The 15,149-nt window shown below is 37.9% G+C and overlaps 1 protein-coding gene across 2 annotated transcripts in view; it reads right to left on the reverse strand.

Moving 5' to 3' along the window:
• Positions 1-15,149, reverse strand: part of LOC130855704 (peroxisomal bifunctional enzyme) — a 54,297-nt gene that overhangs the window by 23,347 nt on the left and 15,801 nt on the right. For both annotated transcript variants that reach the window (XM_057739631.1, XM_057739632.1), the window contains exons 3-5: positions 13,315-13,487; positions 9,693-9,804; positions 1,330-1,434 (exon numbers count right to left, since the gene is read on the reverse strand). In XM_057739631.1, coding sequence (XP_057595614.1) covers positions 1,330-1,434; positions 9,693-9,804; positions 13,315-13,487 — 390 coding nt within the window. The remainder of the gene's footprint in view (positions 1-1,329; positions 1,435-9,692; positions 9,805-13,314; positions 13,488-15,149) is intronic.

Below are 15,149 nucleotides of genomic sequence, written 5' to 3' on the forward strand. Positions count from 1 at the left end.
AGCCCAACGTTCCTCCCAATTATTTTTTCTGATGTTCTTTAACCCTCTCCATCTTGCTGCCAACCTCCACAAATTGAAAAGAAACATTTTTTTTAAAAAAAGAAAGAAAAAAGATCTAGGAATGCCACTCCAAAGAACTCTTAAAGGAATGTCATGAGTCCATAAAGTCAGAAACCTGTGAGAGAAAACATAGCTCACTGAGACAGGACCATGGCTTCATTGTGGTAAATTATTGAGCCTGTCTTCTAATGGCTGAAATGTTTGTTCGTTTTGGTTTTCTTACATTTTAATTATGTTTCTTAATAGAAGATACACTCGTTCAATGAAAACTCAAAAGGTACAGAAGCATAAAAAGGGACCTCTCCTTCTAACTGCTTCTGCTGGCTGGCCAGCCCCACTCCCAGAGGCAACCATCAATCCTTTCTTGTGAATCCTTACAGAAGTATCCTATACATAGAAACTTACATATGTGGGTGAGTCAAAAATTATCCGCATTCCGGTTATATTAAAACTTTTGTTGGCTGCACTGTCTTATCAATACTTTCCGTTCAAGGCTGCTGTCTCCCCAGTCACTGCTGTGCAGGTGTGAACGTGTTACATCAGCTCATTTGTAACTGCGGTGCAAGCAAAAATGGATGCCCCACTTGTGACTTGCACAAAAGAAGAGCAGCGCGCAGTGATTTGTTTTTTGTGATCTGAGGGTGTACCTGGTGCCATTACTTATCGAAGACTTTGTGCACAGTATGGAGAAAGTCTTTTGTCTCGAAGAAGTGTGTATGAATGGATAGAGAAGTTCAAGGAAGGTTGCACAAGTGTTAGCCATCAAGAAGGAGAGGGTTCACTTCTGATGAAGAAGTGAAGACGGTGGTGCATTCGTGGCTTGCAGCCCAGCCTAAAACACTTTTTAATGAGGGAATACGAAAGCTTGTTCACAGATGGACAAAGTGCATTGAAAAGCAAGGAGATTATGTCAAAAAATGATGCATTTGTCTTTTCTAAAAGGTAATTAAAATAAATTCTACAGCCAGAGTGTGGATAATTTTTGATTCACCCTCATATATACACTCTCCCTATGCAGACATTCATTTCCAACCCCCATTTCTTGTTACACAAATGTTGAACCAGTGTACACAACAATGCTTTTTTCATTTAACAATACAGTATATCATGGCATTCATACCATGTCAATACATAGTTTCTCATTCATTTAAAACTGTATCATACTCTATTTGGATGTACCATAAAATATTTAAGGAGATTCTATTCTTATTAAGATGGACATTTAACTTGTTTCCAATCTTGTGCTAGTTTTATTATTATTTTCTTTACCTGAAATTCTCTGGGCAAATTTGATTGCTTCTTCAACTGGATCTGAGTTAACAATTTTATCTAGGATACCCAGCTTAAGTGCTTCATTTGCCGAAATATGTCTTCCTAAAAGAAAACAAATCAAAGAACAGTGTGAGATTAAAGAAAAGCATCACCATCTCTAGTAGGAAAGCTTACTTGTCCTGGATATAAACATCTATTACTAAATAAATAAACACCACACTGACTGTTATAGTGGAAAGATTACTGCAGAGGTAATCAGAAAACTTGGATTCAACTTCCAGCGCTACCTTGTACTATTTGTGTAAACTGTACTAGGACCACAATTTCTTCGTTGGTAAATGGCAGAAATTATGCTTACCTTAGTAATTCTGAGCATTAAGTGAAAATAATACATTCTCCTTATATTCTATAAATCTCTATAAATCTCTATAGAAGCACTTTGTGAACTATAAATCTCTACATAATATATGAGAGGACTGATTTTTTGAAAATAACAGAGATAAAAAATAATAGAGATAGTAACAGCAGGGCAGTAACAGTACTATCTGTTCTTATACTAGCATATACCAAGGGTTGCCAGTGATTATGAACAGCGTCCTCAAACATAAATATAGTTGGATAGACAGTGGAAAAGAATTATTAAGCTGATATTATATATGTTATTATCAACATTTCACAGGAAAAGTGGGGTGGACCTCTGCCATTTTGGGGCTACCCAGCATGTCGACACCTCCCTCACTCTGTGGAATTGCTAATGGGTGAACTTTGAAGCTCAAAAGAAAGCAGAGATGATCAGGCAATTGTTCGTTCAGGTCTGGCACTAGGGTGTGTCCCATGATCCCAAGCTTGGCGAATGGAGTGCTCAACTGAGGGTTTTTAGCTGGAATTAGTGACACTAAGCTACAGCAACAGCTTAAATCTCACTTCACAGGTGGAGACATCCAGTGCCTGGTGGCGGGGGGAGGGGGCGGGCAGGAGCATCTACCATCCGCTAGCAGCACTGGCAGCCTCTGGTACAGACTGGAAGCTCTAGGGGGTTACAGAAGTTGGACGAGGGTCTGCATTACTCCCAATTCTCCAACAGGTACAAACATGGAATTGGATCTGCACACTCTGAAGCAGGAGGTTCAGGGATACGAGCAGCCCTCACCACAGGGTCAGAAGGAGAGAGACAGTGACACATCGCTTGCTTCTTCACCAGCACCATCTGGGCTTTGCAAGAGCAGCCACCAAGTCAGCCTTGCCAGCAACCACTCCACAACCTTCACTGCTCTTACTGAGTGTTGGTGGAGGCCATCTCGGAGACAAACCCTCCATGCCTGCTTCTTATTAGTGCTTCGGAGAGCTACCAACAGCTTTTCTCGATCAGGTAGACAATTCAATGATTTTGGGCAGGGGTCACTCTGTCACAGCAATATTTGGGCAGTGTTCTGGAAGTGCCTTTGAAAACAGGCTTCAGATCTCCTCCTGGGGTGAGGAGGGCAGTGGGGGTGGGCAAGTGGCTTCAAGGGTGAAGTCTCCTCTGTACAAAATCCCTTGAGTGAGGGGTGAGTGAATCAGACTCTCCAGGTTAAGGGGCCCAAAGGGACACAGAATGGAATACGAAAACCTGGGTACTAAAAGGATCTCTGGGGCAACTGAGCAGGGGAACTGTGAGATGCCCACAGGATGGACTGAAAATTCCTTTAGCTGCAATGATTTCCTCTGACCTGGATTTCACAAAAGTTGGGAGGACCACGACTGTTCTAATGGAGTCATTGAGATTTCTGGTACTTTTATTCTGTTTCAAGGACCTGAAGACACAGCTCTGTATGCCCAACACAAGTCCTCACGCTGAGATTTCAACTTGTTCTTTCTTGCGCTGCTCTGAGTATACACAGTAATCACTGTCCAAGCTAATAAAAGCCCCGCCTAGATCTACTATAAAGAAACTCTGGGGCAACTGAAGTTGAGACTTCTCCAAGCTGGGTGATCTCAATTTTTTCCAATTTTCTTAGTGGCTTCTTTTCCAGATGCCATTTTAAAGTCACCCTAAAATTGTACAGACTACTTAAAAAGGTAGGTGTATGATTCTAATGTTAGCTTTCTTCTAATTCACTGTGACCTTTTCTATGCAAATCAAAACCCATCACATTCTGACTGTTTTTACCTTTTCTCTTCATCATGTTAAAAATAGTGATATTTCTATAAGCAGCAGTGCTTTGAAAAAGGCAAATCCTAGTTCACTCTCTTTTTGTCAGAGAGGCCAGATTCCTTCCTGATTCCCCCAAGATATTCTTGACTTTCTGGCTTAATACTGAAGCAGGAACACACAATTCCTCAATATTCCCCCACATGCTTTAATTTCTACAAACCTTCGAGTTTACAGACTCATTTCACACTATTATGATTTCCCCCTATATTTTATGCTTCTTTGCTTCCTTTCTATTTTGTCCCTTGCAGAGCAAATCCTCTCATGTGCTCTGAATTTCTATAGTAGGTTGGATTGATTGTAAGGATCCTCTTATGAATTCTGCATTAGGTACTTAAAATAGTTCACATTCTTCAAAGTGTACTTATCATACCATTGTAAATTGAAGCAATTTCTAATCTAATTTATTGAAGACAAGAAATTTAGTTTTCCTAACTCCCCTTTCATGCTCTACAGAATTTATAACACCTCTCCTTTTTTTATATATAAATTTATTTATTTATTTATTTATTTACTTATTTACTTATTTATTTATTGGCTGCATTGGGTCTTCGTTGCTGTGAGCGGGGCTACTCTTCATTGGGGTGTGCAGACTCCTCATTGCAGTGGCTTCTCTTGTTGCAGAGCATGGGCTCTAGGCGTGTGGTCTTCAGTAGTTGCGGCACATGGGCTCAACAGTTGTGGCTCACAGGCTCTAGAGGGCAGGCTCAATAATTATGGCGCAAGGGCTTAGTTGCTCCGCGGCATGTGGGATCTTCCTGGAGCAGAGATCGAACCCGTGTCCCCTGCACTGGCAGGTGGATTCTTAACCACTGCACCACCTAGGAAGTCCCTAACACCTCTCCTTTTAAAGGGGGGAAAAGCCATTTTAGACTTTAGTCTAAATTATATGTTAGCAACTATATAGATTATATACTAGTAATTATATATTAGTAATAATATAGACTCATTATTTTCTAATTTGGACCATGTGTGCAGTTTTGTATTGTGGTTTCTGGGTCAAAACATAAGTGTATTGATTAGCAGTTCTCAAACTTTTTACTCTTGGGACCCCTTTGTACTCTTAAAAATTATGGAATACACCAAAGAGCCTTTGTTTATGTGGGTTATTTCTATCAATATTTACTATATTAGAAATTATAACTGAGAACTTTAAAAATGTGTCTTTATTAAATCACTTTAAAAGAACCATGATAAAATAAAATAATCATGACAAACCTATTACATGTTAACATAAATAAATTTTTATGCAAAATAACTCTATTTTCAAATTTTTAAAAATTTAGTGAGAAGAGTGTCGTTTTATATTTTTGCAAATTTCTTCAGTGTCTGGCTTTTAACAGAGGATAGCTGGATTCTCATTTTTGCTTCTGTATTCAATCTGTTTTGATACCATATGGCACACAATAACTTATGGAAAATTCCAGTGTATATTTGTGAGAGAATGAGAATGGAAAAGGCACGTAATGTCTTATTATTATGAAAACAGTTCTGACTTCAAGGACCTCCCCCGAACCCCACTCAATGGTCTTAGCTACACCTAGGAGTCCCTAGGCCACACTTTAAGAACTCCTGATTTAGACAACATTTAAGACTGTATAGCATCTTAGTATAGAAATATTCCATACATTGAGAACTTATTTGTGGCTGGAGTGATTTTAGCTATTGTGACAGTAACCTTTTGTTGTGTTTTGTTTTTATCCTTTGGAAGCTTGCAGGAGTCTATTTCCTGGAAGTTTAGAAACTTTACCAAAATACAAGGAATTGACATCTTACCAGTTTTTCCAGGAAAATGGTGTGCTTGCTGAAATATAATCTCTGATTCTTTTATTTATCTGAGGAATTTCTTCTGTTTTTGCCTTTGGTTAATCTTCTCCCCATTTTGCTTTGTGCTCTGGGAGATTTTATTATTTATAGCAGAGACCTCTATTATAGAACTCTCATGCCTGCTGCCTTCATTTTCATTTCCTGTATCTTTTTAAGAAATTCTTCTGAATTCTATGTGTGTCTCTGCCCTCTATGTTGCTGATTCAGTAGTCTGTTCTACTGCATCTTTTTTTTTTTATTGCTTCAAAAATTATTTTGGCTAATGTTTTTATTTTAAACAGGGTTTTCTTATTTAATAAATAAAATATTTTCTAATTTAGAATATTGTGAGTTTTCTAAAATTTTTGTTTTCTTAAATCTGTTTCAACAGACTAACATTTATGTTTCATTTTTCTAATGTCACAGAATATTTTCATAGGTTTTAGGTTGACTGTTAAGGGGATTTTTTGTTGTTGTTTTTTGTTTTGTTTTGTTTTTGTTTTTTGGTCCGTTTGTCTTAATCATGAAACAATATTTGCTGATATTTATTATTGCTGACTGGGAGCCCTAGGTACTAAAACTCACCCCTAACATCTTGTTCAAATATAGAGAAAACCCACCTAGATGTAACTAAATCTGAAAGACTAGCAGGATAAAGATGCCACTTGCAACTTCTTCCCCAGTGCCCCGGGTGAGAAGAGGTACCTCATCAAAGTCTAGCGTCTGAGGGCATCCCTGTCTTGAGAATGATCATGAAGAATCCCACAGGGCTGGGGCAAAGCTCTATGAGAATAGAGAAGAGGTTTTCTATGTTGTTCAATGAACAAGGAAGACGGGACTTAGAAACAACAGCAGAAGGAAGAGCGGGGCGCTGTAGTTTTCGTCATTTGACTGGACAGAGAACATCAGGGAATGAACTGCAGTGTGCCCAAGTGTATCTTTTTGCAGTTACTGCTAAAAATTTGGTTGATTTCAGGTGACATTTTAAGGGAATTGTGAAGAAGCAGTGATTGCTGTAACTGTTCCACTTTCCAGAATTGCCTCTCTTATGGTTTTCAGAAGATCAGAAAAGGTTAGCTATTTATTAATTTAATCTAAGGCTATTTACTTATTAATTTCCTATGAGGGCAGTGCCTACAAAGCTGGTGTTTTTCTTCCCTACATCAGTAAGGAAACTTCAACTTTCAGTAACAATTTTTTAGCATCCTTTCTTAGAAAAAAATGTTTTCCAGATGGAAGAGTCTTAATATCATCATTATTAATAGCTACTGTATTAGTTTCCTATACAGATACTACAAACATTGCATCCTAAAACAGCACACATTTATTATTTTAGTTGAGGAGTAAGAAATCTAAACTACGTCAGCAGAATTTTGTTCCTTCCAGAGGCTCTGAGACAGAATCCACTTCCTTCGTTTTTCAAGCCTCTAGAGACTGCCTACATTTCTTCTCATCTTCCTCAATCTTCAAAGCCAGTTGAGTAGCATCTTCTCTCCTCTCTGACCGCCTGCCTTCCTCTTCTAAGGACCCTTGCGATAAATTAGGCCCACCTAGACAATCCAGAATAATCTCTCATCTTGAGATCCTTAATTTAATCACATTTGCAAGGTCCCTTTTGAATGTAAGGTAATATAGTCACAGTTTCCAGACGTGGATATCCTGGAAAGGGGCATTATCATGCCTACCACAGTTACCATTTATAAAATATCTCCTATGTGACAGGTACTATACCAGAAGCATATCATGTAATTTCATTATTCCTTACAACAACTATGTGGTTGTTTCTACTAATGAGAAAATGAAGACTGAACAGTTCAGAGAACCTCCCTTCTGAATTCCAGGCCCGTCTATCCAACTGTCTCCATGACACTTCAACTTGGATGTCAAACTTAACATGTCCAAAACTAAGCTCTTGCAATTCCCCCCTACAGCCTGCTCTACAAGCAAAAATCCCCATCTCAGTACTGGCTCCATCCTTCCCGCTGCTCAGGCCATTAGAATCATCCTTCTCTCTCCCCTTTCTCTCACCTCTACATTTGATCTGTCACAAAATCCTGTTGGCTCAAAATACATCCAGAATTTGACCATGTCTCACCATGTACATTGTTACCACTCAGGTGTAAACTCCCATCATGCCTCCCTTGCATTATTAAAGCAGTCTTCTAATCAGTTTTCCTGTTTCTGCCCTTACCTGCAATTAATATATTTTCTGTAGCCAGAGTGATCTTTTAAAAAACATAAGTGAGAGCATGTTACTCTTCCGCTCAAAACACTCCAATGCTTTTCTACCTCACTCAGGAGAAAAGCCAAAGTTCTCTCTATAATCTTCAAGGCCCTGCATGATGTGACTTCACCCCCTACTACTTTTCCCCTCACTCATCTTACTCTAGCTTCATTGACCTTCTTGCTGTTCTTTGAAATTTCCAAGTATATCCCTTCTCAGGCTTGGTATTTGCTATTTTCTCCATGTGGAATATCTTCCTCCAGATACTGGCATAACAAGCTTCCTCCCTCCCCCAGGTCTTCACTCACATTCATTTTTAAGGAAAGCCTTTCCCAGCTGTCCTACCTAAAATGTTACCCACTCCCCAGCCCTATCGTTTTACATTTCCCCTTGCTGCTTTATGTTTTCTCCTTAGCTCTGATCTCCACCTAACCTACCATATACACTACGTACATAATAGGTAGGCATGGAGTTTAGTAAGAGTGTACAGTGTGGGAGCTGGTCTCCAAAGTGACCTGCCACGTGTTTGACCTCTGGGTATTCAAGCTCCCCTCCCAAGTTGGATATGGAAGACCTGTATAATCAGTAGGACAGTTCAGAAAAGATGGCATGTGACTCCAAAGCTAGGTCATAAAAGACACTGCAGTCTTTGCCTTGCTCTCTCTTGGATCACTCACTCTAGGGGAAGCCAGCTTCCACGCTGTGAGGACATGCAGGCAGCTCTAGGGAGAGGTCCACGTGGAGAGGAAATGAACCCTCCTGCCAACAGTCAGCAGCAACCAGCCATGCGTGGGAGTGTGCCATCTTGGAAGCAGATCCTCCAGCCCCAGTCAAGTGTTCAGATGACTGTGGCCCCGTCAGTATCTTGACTGCAACTTCATGAGAAACCTTGAGCTAGAACCCAACTAAGCTCTTCCAAATTCCTGACCCACAGAAACAAGAAACAAAAAACACTGCCAATCAAACCACCACTCACAAATGTAGGAGGCATCCTGGTTTCAAAGATGTGGAAACCGCTGTGCATTTCTGAATTGATGAGGAAGAGGACTGTGACTGCTGGTGTTTCCTGTGCAAAACCTCCATGAGGCCAGGAGTTTTTGTAGGTTTGATTTGCCACTACAGGCCCACTGCCTACAACAGGGCCCAGTACCTGAGAAAAAATTAAACAGCTGCTGCATGAGTGAATGGAAATTAATTTGTACAAGGCATATGGTTTACATGTGGTACAGCTGGGATTCAAGCGCAGGTCTTTGATTCTAAAGCGTGGACTCTTTTTATTGCCCATTCTTTGGGATACACTCTATTACCAAGATCCTCATCTTATGTTTATTCAAGCCTCTTCTTTTACTAAGAAGTCAGATGTGGGAATAACAACATATAGGTAATACTTATTACCATGTCTAAGACTGTTCTAAGCACACTGTATGCATTAATGTAGCTAATCTTCACCGTACCACTATATGGTAGGCAGTGTTGTTATATACATTTATGAGGAAACAAAGGCACAGAGATCTATAGTGACTGACCCAAGGTCTCAAATTAGTTCTACCTGCTTGGAGTAAATAGTTACATATGTTCTTTCTTCCAACATTACTTCAATTGGAAATATCTTTCTATAGCTTATAATATTTGGTATATTCAGGGTCTTTAAATGTCTTCTAGTGTTGCACTGTTCACATTCCTTATTGAAAGAGTACAACGTCTCTTTGAAGCTCATATCTTAATACCTGGGAAATGAAAAATTCAGTCATTTCTAAACAAAAATTTGAAATCTTTCCTTGGAAATTCTGGTTTTAATTCTTGCTTATGCTATAATTCCTAAGTTAGATCTGAATATAATGCACCCTATGTGAAACCAGTGTCTATGTGCAGACACTTAAATGTGATTAGGGCTTTGTATATACTTTCATTTAGAAGGCGCTCACATTTGCTCTTCATGGTAACTTTTGAGAAGCTCTCAGGAAAGGTATTCTTTCCATTTTACAGATGAGATAATTGACATCAAAGAAGTTAAAGTATTCTCTTAAGATTACACAGGTAGGGAATGGTCAAGCCAGAATGTGTCCAAATCCTAGCCTAGTTCCTCACAGATCAAGTTCCTCCTTGATCTAGACAGCCACTGGCAGCATTAGTACTGACCTGAGGTAATTAAGTCCAGTGCAGCAGGAACTCCAGTAAGTCTGGGGAGAAGCTGGGTTCCTCTTGCACCAGGAAGGATTCCTAGTGTGACTTCTGGGAAACCAACATGAGCCTATCAAAGATTGAAGGCATAAAGGTCATTAGAATAAGATGATATAATCAGAGTCAAGGCAAACATTCCCCTGGGTTTCTCACGCCCTCAAAAATATTGCTGCATAGAATGCAGTGAGAGTTTCTACAGAGGAATTAGTGCACACCCTCTCCCTTAATTAATAGCATAAGTAGAGCTGTGCTGTCCCTAGGTCTTCATGTTGAAACACATCCCTAGCTTCTCACACAACTTTTCTCTGACTCTATTATGACCTGTCTCAGCCAACACAAATAACAGTCTCCAGAAACAGCCTTATGGAGCCCTGAAAGAGCCCAGCAGTCAAGTAATTAGAAGACAATCCACAGAATGGGAGAGAATATTTGCTAATCTTATAGCTGGAATATATAAAGAATTGTTACAACTCAATGGTAAAAAGGTGATCCAATCAAAACTAGGCAAAGTATCCAAATAGACATTTCTCCAAAAAGAAACAAATGGCCAAATAAGCACATGAAAAGATGCTTAATCAATATCACTGGTCATCAGGGAAATGCAAATCAAAACTACAAGACATCACTTCACACCCACTAGGATGGCTGTAATAAAAAAGACAGTGACAAGTTTTACAGAGGATGTGGAGCATACAAAACCCTCATATATTGCTGGTGGGAATGTAAAATGCTACAGTCACTTCGGAAAACAATCTGGCAGTTTCTCAAAGATTACCCATAGAGTTACCATATGACCCAGCAATTCCACTCCTCAATATATACCTCCCCAAAATGAAAACATGCCCACAAAAAACACTTGTGCAAAAATTTTTATAGCATCATTGTTTATAAATCCAAGAAAGGAGAAAAAATCCAGATGTCCATCAAGTAATGAATTGATAAAGAAAATGTAGTATATCCATAAAAAGAATATTCAGCCATGGAAAGGAATGAAATAGTAATGACATGCTACAACACAGCTGAACCTTGAAAACACAGTGCTAAGTGGAGAAAACCAGACACAGAAGACAACATATTGTATGGTTCCATTTACATGAAATGTCTAGGATAGGCAAATCCATATAGACAGAAAGTAGATTAGTGATTGCTAGGATTGGGGGAGAAGGAAATGATGGGTTACTTCTAAATGGTGTGAAATTTCTTTTTGGGGTGATGGAATATCCTAAAATCAACTGTGGTAATGATTGCATAATTCTGTGAACATACTAATATACCACTGGACTGTACACTTTAAATAAGTGAATTATATGGTATATGAATGAATCTCAATCAAACTATTATAGAAAGAAAGAAAAAGAGAGAGAGAGGGAGGGAGGGACAGAGGGAGGAAGTCAGGCAGCAACCTCAATCCAGAAGAGAGAGTGAGCTTGAGACCTTAATCACATGCCTCTCCTGGCCTTAAAAGTGGCCAAAGCTCTGTCTGTCATTTTCCAGGTATAAGGATGGGAGGAGGAGGGTACTTAAATACAGACTGCCATCTACCCAAATTGTGATGCCAACAGCTCCAAAATACCTGGAATGTTTCAGCCTCTCTCATGTGAGGCTTTCCTAGCAGCTGATCACTATCCCAGTGGTCATCCCCATTCCCTGACTTATTATTGCTTGTAACTTAGATCTGCACTCAGTGTGCAGAAGCTCATGGTATGAGGGACACATGGTATGAGGAACACATGGTATGAGGTCACAGAAAAAGGAACACTTAGGATATGTGCCTTTATTTATAAGTTTTATAAAAAATTAAAACATAGGAAATGGTTAAATAAATTATGATACATCTATAAGATGGAAAATTGTGCAACCATTTAAAATGATATTTTTAAGGAATATTTCCAATAAGATAAACAGCAAATTTCTCATCGGCAACCATGGAGGCCAGAATGCAGTGGGATGACATGTTCAAAGTACTGAAAAAAAAAAATACTGTCAACCAAGAATTCTACATCCAGCAAAACTAGTCTTTAAAAATGAAGGCAAATTAAGACATTTTCAGATAAATAAAAATTGAATTTGTTGCTCACAGATCTGCCCTATAAGAAATGCTTTAGGATGAAATGAAAAGACACTAGACAGTAACTCAAATCCACATGAAGGAATAAAGAACACTGTTAAAGGGTCACTACATAGGTAAATATAAAGGACAGTATTAATGTAATTTTTTGTTTGTAATTCCTCTTTTTTCTTACCTGGTTTAAAGTACCACTACATTAAGCAATAATTATACATTTATGTTGATGGGCATGCAACGTATAATGATATAATTTGTGACAATAACAGCATAAAGGGGGTCTGTAACAGAACTGTAGGGGAGCAAATTTATTGCATACTATTGAAATTAAGTTGGCATTAATCTGAACTAGCTTGTCATAAATTAAGGTGTTAATTATAATCCCCAGGGCAACCACCACTAAGAAAACAATAGAGTAAAGGAAACAATGAGAGAATTAAAAGGGTACTAGAAGTTATCTACTTAATACTAACAAAAGCATTAATGGAAGAATTGAGGAATGAAAAAAATATAAGATGTAGAAAATGAATAGCAAAATGGCAAAAGTCCCTCCTCATTGAAATTATGTTAAATGTAAATGGTACAGATTGGCAGAATGCATAAAGAATATTTAATAATAATTTAAATACAGTATTAGTATAAAAATAGAGGACAATTGAAATACAATAAAGTTCCAAATTTAGGGGGTTTTTTTGTTTAAAAAAAAAAAGGCTGCAAAGGAAAAAAAAATGTAAGAAAAAAAAAAAGTACACAGGGAAAAGACCAGAAGGAAAAAAAAAAAAATGTTAATAGTGGTTACTTCTGAACTGTGAGTTTATGGTGACTTTACATCTTTATAATTTCCTGTATTTTAGAGTCTATTACAATGAGGAATATTATCTTTATCATTAGAAAAATACATTACTTATAAAAGTATTACTATTATAAGACTGGTATCACAAACCTCAATCTATATGTCTAATAACCTACATTAAGTCTATTTCCAGAAATAAATGGATTTACTAGTTGTGTGCTGTTTCCAATAAGAACATGTCTTAAGTACTAATAATTATGAGACCACAAAACTGAAATGTTTGAGATATGAAATGAAAATTTAAATAAGTATGCATACTCAAGGGGGATAGTCAAAATACTTAATACCTCATACTGCATGTGCACGGCTCAGGGAAATATGATGTGGGCCACAGTACTAGAGCAGGGCCCTGGGGGTCCTTTACAGGAGTCCCCGTTAGCTAGTGGGTCATGGGGAGGTCCAAGGGCTAGGGTTAGGGGAAATGAAGGGACAGTCATAGACTCGAGGTACTAGCTATTTATCAACTAGAATGGACATATTTCAAAAACTAGTACCACTGTACTCGTACATGACAGCTGAACACCACTGCTAGAAATACCTAAGAGCTGTCAGTCAGTAAGCCAACCATTTAAAATAATCACCTCTGATGCTTACAACTACATTCAGAGCTCGCCCTAAAGAAAAGCCCCCACACCAAATCCCAAACGGCTCCCCTCTGTTACCTCTGCATGGGCAATCCTATAGTGACAGCCCAGGGCCAGCTCCAGTCCCCCTCCTAAAGCCACCCGTTGGATAGCCGCCACCACAGGCTTCTCGTTTCTCTGTATTTCATCTACGACACTTCCCAGTGTTAAGTCAGAGGTTCTATGAGCGCTGAAGCCACGGATATCAGCACCTAAGAACACAAAGACAAGGGAAAAAGAGAGTTGAGGAAAACAGGCTTTGCTATATAACAATAAGCTTACATAACTCTTAAGGAATCTCAGACCTCTCTGGATCCATGAAACACTTTAATCCTTTTGGCTGCAGACACACTAAAGGAACAAGTAGCCTGGAAAATGTGGAGTGATACGAGAGAAAATCCTCAAATCTTTATGAGAAGTCCTGTAATCTAAAATCTGTCTTTCCATATGATAGCAGGAACTCTACCTTTAGAAAAATCTGAAAGCTCAGAGAAGGGAAGCAAAGGTTCTGAGACGGAGTCAGCCGCTCCCATTTTTTGCATGATACCGCTCACCACCTCTGCTCACAGCAATTTAGACCCAGATCTTTGTCAAGGGCACCAGTCATTACAATATAAAACCCCAGGGTAAAATGCACACATATTTCTGACTTACATGTTAATCAATCAGCTTAGAATTGTTTTTGTGATAGAATGTATTGGGATCACTAAAAGGAACAACATTTACTGCTTTTCCTAATTATAAAAATAATATACATTATAGAAATTTTGAAAAATACACAGAATTATAAAGGACATAAATATTACTCCAAATATCACCACACAGAGAGAACAATGCAATATTCTGGTGAATCTTTCATTTTTTCCCAACGCATATACATAAATTGCTTACTGACTTTAAGTTATTTAATCATTTTGTTTCAATACCTATCTTAAATGACTGATGTGAGAATTAAATGAAAATTTACTATAGTATATATTTTTAACAATATTGAGAACATTGTGTAAAGTCATTTTTTATATTTTCCTTTTTTCACATCACATTATACATAGTGAGCTTGTCCCCTATAGCACTATCTATTCTTTGAAAATATTAACCCTGGTACAAGTTAAAAAGTTAAAGTAATTATTTCACGTTCGGCCTTTTTTTTTTTTTTTTGCTACCTGCTCCTCATCTAGCATCCACCCAGGGATCCTGCTTTTTATCTCACAATACATTATTTTTACTGTTATTATTTATTTTAATTTTTTTGATTCCTTTTGGTTCTAGAAAAACAAAATGAATTTCAGTCTGAATGTCAGGTCTATTATTCCTGTAACTTTAGATTAAAATAACTTTTCATGTAATAGTAGCAATTAACATTTATTGGATAAATACTATACATCAGGCACTGGACTAAGTAGTTTCATATATTGTGTCATTTAATTTTCTTAACACCTAAATTAAGTAGTATAACAATTTCCATTTTACAGGTAAGGAAGTTTAAGGCTGTGAGATGTTAAGTGACTAGTTCAGATACATGACTCTTTAACTGGTCTAATAAGGATTTGAGCTCAGGCAGTCTGACTGTACAGCTCACATTCTTAAATGTTATGCTACATTCTTCTATTTGCAGCAAAAAGGTTAGCATGACCGTCCCAATTTTATAGAAACCAAGGCACAGATAAGAGTATGGTGATTTCACTTTTTAACCGTTTATCCCTGGCACAGAGAATTAACTTTTGGATATTGATTTTATATCCAGCAATATTGCTAAATTCTACTATCAATTCTAATAATTTTCTGATAGATTTACTCTTCTACAAACACTCATATCTTCTGAATAAGATGGTTTTGTTTCTTCCTCCCCAATCTTTATACTTTTTATTTCTTTT

The sequence above is a fragment of the Hippopotamus amphibius genome, chromosome 6 (genome assembly GCF_030028045.1).
Source record: "Hippopotamus amphibius kiboko isolate mHipAmp2 chromosome 6, mHipAmp2.hap2, whole genome shotgun sequence".
Taxonomy (NCBI): Eukaryota; Metazoa; Chordata; class Mammalia; order Artiodactyla; family Hippopotamidae; genus Hippopotamus; species Hippopotamus amphibius.